Here is a 6,944-nt window from a genome sequence, read left to right as displayed (position 1 = left end):
CAGGAACATACAGCTGGTCTCCCCTTTGTCTAAACTAACAGAAAGTGACTTTGGAATTAGTTTTACTCTCATCAGTAATCACAGTTGCATTCCTCCCACGTAGTTAGGTGTATGCAGCAACATGGTACAAGCTTTATAAAACATCCATTCATTCATTCATTTTTAAATCCACTTCCCAAGACTACACTGCAAATTATGCCCCCCTCCCTTCCCTCCCGTTGTGCTGATAATAGCTCAGATGAGGACAGTTTATTACTGGAGTCCATCATTATCATCAACCAGCTAAAAAATTTAGCAATATAGAATGTAAGATAGGCAACTACTTTCCCTCTTCAGAATCAGCCCTTAAAAATGCAAGTGCTCAAGAACTTAGGTTCTGCTGGGATTTAGGTATTGGCTTGGATTAACAGCAAACTCAGCAGCTGGGTTGTTTTACTGAATTTAAAGAGATTGGCTTTTGAGTAAGTGCAAGTAGTGCTTGGTGCTCTTAAAGCTGCAGGCAAAAGGAGGAAAAGCCTGCTTAAAACTTGCCTGGAGAGCACTTGAAATGATTCAACTCTGCAAGACTGGACAAGGGAGTGTGTGAGTGTCTATCAAAATAAAACACTGGAGCTGTACAAAAGCTCAGCTCTGTTTTCAGCCTGGGCACAGGCTCTGCACAGGTACCTGTGCTCAGCACTGCCTCAGCCAGCACTGCTGCTGGGACACAGAAACTTCTCAGAGGCACACGGAGGATTCCCAGATTTCTCCATAGGGCATTCTACAAAGAACTCTGAAAATATGAAGTCTTTGGGTTGGCTTCAGACAGGAAATGAAAATAATAGTGTTGTAGAGTCTAAGGAACAGATTTTTATGCCTGTAATTATCTACACAAGGAGATAATTCACCTCCTGTGGTGCAAGAATATAATGATTTTGCCTGCAGTAAGGAATGCCTCCATGCCACCACTGAGCAAGGAAGGAGAATATAAATATACAGGAGATATTTCTGCACATCTAGAACTCAATCATTTTAACTTGTCTAGTGGCTTACTAGGTTGGGTAGGATCTTTTTTTATTCTTTCAAAGAGTTAAAGTTCTCTAAATAAAAGCATCAGCAATTAAGTATTTTCAGTTTTAACATGTCCTTCTCATTCAGATTGAAGTGATGCATGAAGCCAGTCAAGGAGGATCTAGCAGAGTCCTGGTGACCAGTGAAAGTGATGAGAACTTGTCAACAAGGAGGAGGTAAGGCTGCATATATGAGCCACTGGATTTTTTTTCTTCTTAGAGTGCAAGTTAATGCATTTATAGTACATTCTCTACAACTTCTTTGAAGTTCACCAAGATTAATAAATAATTAGCAGTAATGAAGTCACTGAAATGCTTACAGCCATGCATTTATACCCAGTCTATCAGATGGAAAAGCAAGCAAGAGTTATCTTTTGTTTGGGTTGGGGCTTTTTTACAGGTTTTGGGGTTTTTTTTCCTTAGAAGCATTAATTAGAAGATGTGAGAGAAGAAGTCATTAGAATAAGCCTTGTATGTGTTTACAAAAAACCCCAGTGTTAAAGAGCATCTCATAGTGTTCAGAATATTCACATTTGACTATATACCTCTGAGAAGCTTCTGGCCTTTTTCACTGCAAGCTAGAGTTTCTGCAAAATCTTGAGAAAAAGATTATTAATGATGCATTCTAAAGCACCAGATACTTAAATCACTTAGTTCAACAAAAAATATCAAGCAAACACAGTTTTATCTAAACTGCAGTTTCTAGGCCAAAGGGAACAATTAAAAAAAAACCCCAGAAAATGAAAAACCCACAACAAAACTCACCCTGCAAGAAGCCAAATGCCACAATTCTGACTTCATTTCATTTGTTGTCTTCTTCACTATCATTTAGATAATTCATACTTAAGTTATGCCCGTCTCATACACTGGAGTTACCTGATGCAAATTCTGACTCCCTTTGTAAAAACCCTAACTTGATACATTATGTCAGACAAATTGGAGAGACATACAAATCATAGTTATCTAAATTTAATTATACCCTGTAAAAATACCATGTCTGGTCCCCAAACCATCAGCTACTTTTCCAAAGGTGCAAAGTATGATCTGAAATCTTGTGTAGACAAGATACACATCTCCAGAGGAATGGCTGCCTGAAGAGAACATACAAATTATAACATTAGCAACAGGTTAAGCTTCTAATACCTGGCAATTTCATTCAGCTTTAGACCTAGAAGCTTGGTAAACAAATTTGTGAGCTCTCTCTTTTCTTGGGAATGCCAGTTTTGCCTTTTGCCCACATGGGGGGCAGGGGGAAAGTGAGGGGCAGGTGAAGTCCTCTTGTAAAAAGGAACTCAGAACAACACTTAGAAGTATCAGAACTGATCCTGTCAGTTACAAAGAAAGCAACAAGAGATATTTACCTTTGCTGTATTGTTTAGGTTTTTTTAAAAGAAATAAGTCTGTTTATTCAAAACAAATTTTACAAAACAACTGTCTTTCTGTGGTACAGAGCAAAGTTTAAGAATAAATATCGAATACTTTGTATAAAAATTAGTAATATCAAAGGGAAACCGATGCAAACCAAACAAACAGGTAAAAAAAAAAATAGCATTAAATATGCTGTGCAACAATGTCAAACTCTTAATGAGGAGTGACCATTCAGGCTGATACAGTTTTATTTGTAGAAGTACCAGCCCTGCATTGGAGCACCGAGACTACTGTTAAAAAAGATTCCTGATGGAAGTGTACAAATCTTAATTTGTGTTTACAATCAGAAAAGATGAAGTTTTCTATGTCTCCATTTTTTGAAAGGAGTGTCTTCATGCTTTCCTTTTTATTCAACAAGCAACTTCTTTTCACTGCAGCAAAAGAAAATGCATACTACAAACATCAAGGCCCTTTTAAGATTAAGAAACAATCCAAACAACACTCAAACCAACTGTAAAACAAAGAATTTCAATGGTCAAAAGTGACTTTCAGATAATGGCAACTACATTTAAGCAGCATTTTAGATGTTAACTGGTTAAAGCTACTTAAACCTTACTTTACTTTTGCTTGTATGAGTGAAAACAAATCCCAACGCATAGTTATGCTGGAAGACTATAGTCTTACTAGTACATTTTGGTTGCATACTGCATAGCATATGAAGACCCTCTTTCCCGTCAGTGAACAGGGTGGCTTTTTCTATCAGTGGAGTTTTGCTGTGCAGCTTTGTTGATTTAAATGGCTCACAACAAGTCAGAAATCTGATGAAGCAGCTTTCCTTCAATACAGAATAATACTTTCTCTATATGTGCATTTATTTTCTCTGTATGCAACAGGTTATATAGATCTACATCCCCAGTACTATTATCCATTTGTTTAGGCAAGAAAAGGAACTGCATTTGTTCCTTCTGAAATATAGCTGTTACACTCTTCGGTCATTCTGACACTGATAAATTATTTATTTGTGGGCTCTTTATATGCCCAATATTTGGGACAGTTAGGAATCTTATTATCTTCCTTCTGCAAAACCAATTGTAGAAAGTTACATATTTGACTTAATTCTAGTAGCTACCCTCCATCTGAACAGCTTAGAGAACAGTCAGCAAGCTCACTCTGGATTCTGTCTACACTGACAGATGCCATTATGCATTCAAACCAGAAAACCTGCAGCACAGCTCCAAGAGCAGTAGCAGTAGTTAAAGCAAGTTTACTACTCACAGCTTCAAATTAGCAAGTCTGTATAGCTGCCACAGGTTTGGCAATTAGCAACTAAGATATCTGTTCTGAGAGTCTGTGGAAGCACCTTTACTGAGCTGTGCAAGGACTGCAGACAGCCTATAGCTCTGGTTCTCTGCAGTATCTTCATGGCACCACAGGACAACTCATAAGGGCTGCTGTTTGCACATCAATTAGCTCTATTTTGGTTTACAAAGCACAGGTATTTTGTTCCTTTGCAAGTGATATTAACATTGAGATATATTCAAGGTACAGGGGTTTGTGGACACAAACAACCCTGAAATTTTAAAGACAATTTTGACTTCATGAGAAATATTTTAGTTATTATTATTTGTGTACTGAGTTTCTGTGAATCACCATCTCCCTATCCCTTCAATGCAAAGTCAAAGTTTGTACAGAAAACATCCTCCCTTGCTGTTAGGACAAGCATGAAATTTTGCTTTTTGAAGTCTTTAAGTCTTAAACTAGCTCTGTGTAACATTCTCGGGCACTTCTGCTTGCTTTTCACCTCTAGAATATTGGAAAACAGAAGCATTATTAAAAGAAAACTAATTTAACTTGTATGCTTATTAAAAATTGAACTTTTTAAAAATGTTGATTCAGTTTTCAGAAGACAGAGAAATATCAGCCCAACCAGTTACATGAGTAGTGTTTGACTTTTATAGCTTCACATTCTAATGGTGGTTCCTTTGTTACTTAAAATCACCAAGTCAGAGGGCATTCAAACACTCCCTATTTCAAAGATTTAGGGAGCTTTGAGAAAACAATTGTAGCAGGTCTTCACTTCTAGCACTCACTGTTTGTCAACTGTGCAGGTCCAGACAGACTTTGTATGAAGTATTGAGAAATGGTGAATATTTGTAGAGAGTTTACACTGCCTTAAACTACTGTGATAGTCTCATTCATCAAGCCAGAAGTTCCACTTTCCTCATGTTTTGAAAGGTCTACTCCATTTTGATATAACAGATTTTTTTTTTTTGCCAAGTCTTAGTTCACCTAGCTTTTAAAAAAACCATCAGGACTGACAAGTTCAAAGAAACAGACATTTTCAACAAGCATTTCAAAGTCTAGAAGTCAAGTCCATTATAGTTCACTTATAATCCAGACTTGCATCCCTTGAAGAGTGTAAAAAAACCAGGCTACAAGGTAAAAAGTTGAAGTACAACAGGAGAGCTATTCCAGTAAGTCTCTGAACAGGATCTGGGACCATCTTCTTCCTCTCCCTCTGCCCACCCCAAGTATTCATGTGTAAATTTTACCTTTTTCCATGTTTACATATATTTTGGATAAATACCTAAAACGTTGTTGCTCTGTCTTGGCTCAGTGGATCTTCACTGCAGATATTCAAGTATTAAGAAAACGCAGCTGAACAAGGATATGTGTCCACATAGTACAGTTTACAGAGAAGCACAATATTGACTAGTCTGCAGTACATTCTACCCCAAATCCCTGAAGAAATCTTTTTGACTTTGGGATCTGTAGCCTGCTTCCAGAGCTGGCGAAGATCATCTACATGTCCATGAGACGTCATCATCTTGTTATAAATGCAGGGATGATATGGAGCCTTTCCTTCCCCAGAAAAAAATACATGATATTGTGGTACAATTCCCATTTTATTGGCACAGAGACCCATGAAAACATCATCTATATAAAGACTTGTATTCAGAGTCAATGAAGCCTCATAGACTTTAGCTGCTACATCATTTGATACTACATATGCAGCTCCTGCTGTATAGTCAGGGTAAGAGGGCCACTGGTACATTTCATATGGAACATAGTATTTGCTACTCTTGTCTCTTACGGGAGGGGATCCACGATGGACGCGACCAATCCAGAGATCTTGAGCACCCATTTGTGTGAGACTTTGGAGATAAGCAACAAGATTTGGCATATGGATAAATATATCATCATCTGCAGACATAATGAACCTGGCATGAGGACAGTAGGCATTCACCCAGCTAAACTGCAAAAGCAATTTAAGAGTAAGATTGTGAAAAGTATCCAAGAAGTCTTGCTGAATCAAATCATGGTATTTCTGGTCTTCGAGCTCAAGTTCTCTTTGCCGCTGTGTTTTCTGCAGATGGTCTGTTGGTCGTCCTAAAGCAAAAAGAGTTTTAATATTGGCATTAAGCTGAGAATGAACATACTTCTCATTACCCCAGGTTTGTCTAATTGCATCCCTTCGATGACGGTTTTCAGGAGAAGTCTTCACAAACAGTAGGAGAAGGACATCCTGCTGCTGACATTTCTCTCTGTGGTTGATCAAGTACTGGTAGCTTGATACTCTGTTCAGATTATCCCTGCTGATAGACAGGCTGTCATTCACAAAATGGTAGCTATTTATGAGGTATCTGTAGGAATAGGACTTCATATGGCTCACAATGTGATTATCAAACGGTACCCAAAAAATCATGAGACACAGTATGAAGCAAGTGGCACATATCTGCAAAAAATGGCATTTTCTAACTCTTCTGGGACTAACAAACATTCTGATGCAGTTTTTATAGTCCTTATTCTTGTTCAGGATCTGAGTTTTTACAGTGCTTGTGTTTTAGTGTAAGAGCACAGTGTCACCCTTGAAGATAAGTGTCCCTTGTAAGGCATGATGTCTTTCATTCAGTATCCTTGTGAAGACAGCTTTGTTCACAGACTTCACAAGTCATCTTTCTCAAAAAACGTTTTTCTTTGATTGAAAGAACACAGGCAGTTTTGAAAGATGAGACTTGCAGATGAGTGTTTTCCCTTTGGGGCATTTTGAAGCAAACACTACAGTTCTAATCGGACCTTCTTGTGTTTCTTTCCTTCATGAAGATGAACACCTGCCAATTCTGAAGGGGGGAGAGGAGAAAAGTTTAAGTGAGCTGTTATTAACACACTTAATTTTAGGTTTGGTCATGGAAATGAGCTGAATACTCAGTCACTGCCCATCACCACCCACATACACATCCCTCTCACTCCCCAAAATACAAAAAGAACCGACTGGCAGCAAGTCAGAGCCGGTCAATGGCCTGGAGCAAGCTTGTGGAGGCCAGTGAAAGAGGAGACGGACACAGAAACCTCTGTCTTAGACCCCCACTGCCATTAGCCGGCAGATTACAATATTTTAAAGTTCTTCTAAGCTCGGAGAGCGCCGCACCCTACAAACGGCCGAGTTTACAAAATGCCTTTTGGAACGGCACTCTGCTAAAGACCCAGAGCCAGGCGGAGCCCTGCGACTGCTCTGGGGGCAGCGAG

The 6,944-nt window shown here is 38.7% G+C and overlaps 2 protein-coding genes across 17 annotated transcripts in view; one reads left to right on the top strand and one right to left on the bottom strand.

Moving 5' to 3' along the window:
* MCF2L2 (MCF.2 cell line derived transforming sequence-like 2) overlaps positions 1-6,944 on the top strand; it is a 160,634-nt gene that overhangs the window by 78,884 nt on the left and 74,806 nt on the right. For all 10 annotated transcript variants that reach the window (XM_017726946.1, XM_017726945.1, XM_017726952.1 and 7 more), the window contains one exon: positions 1,138-1,226. In XM_017726946.1, the coding sequence (XP_017582435.1) occupies positions 1,138-1,226 (89 nt within the window). The remainder of the gene's footprint in view (positions 1-1,137; positions 1,227-6,944) is intronic.
* Positions 2,178-6,944, bottom strand: part of B3GNT5 (UDP-GlcNAc:betaGal beta-1,3-N-acetylglucosaminyltransferase 5) — a 19,797-nt gene continuing 15,030 nt past the window's right edge. For all 7 annotated transcript variants that reach the window (XM_017726960.1, XM_017726957.1, XM_017726955.1 and 4 more), the window contains one exon: positions 2,178-6,538. In XM_017726960.1, the coding sequence (XP_017582449.1) occupies positions 5,062-6,198 (1,137 nt within the window). In that variant the 5' untranslated portion in view covers positions 6,199-6,538 and the 3' untranslated portion in view covers positions 2,178-5,061. The remainder of the gene's footprint in view (positions 6,539-6,944) is intronic.

The sequence above is a fragment of the Corvus brachyrhynchos genome, unplaced genomic scaffold, assembly GCF_000691975.1.
Source record: "Corvus brachyrhynchos isolate BGI_N302 unplaced genomic scaffold, ASM69197v1 scaffold162, whole genome shotgun sequence".
Classification (NCBI taxonomy): domain Eukaryota; kingdom Metazoa; phylum Chordata; class Aves; order Passeriformes; family Corvidae; genus Corvus; species Corvus brachyrhynchos.
This window is presented reverse-complemented; position numbering and strand designations above follow the sequence as displayed.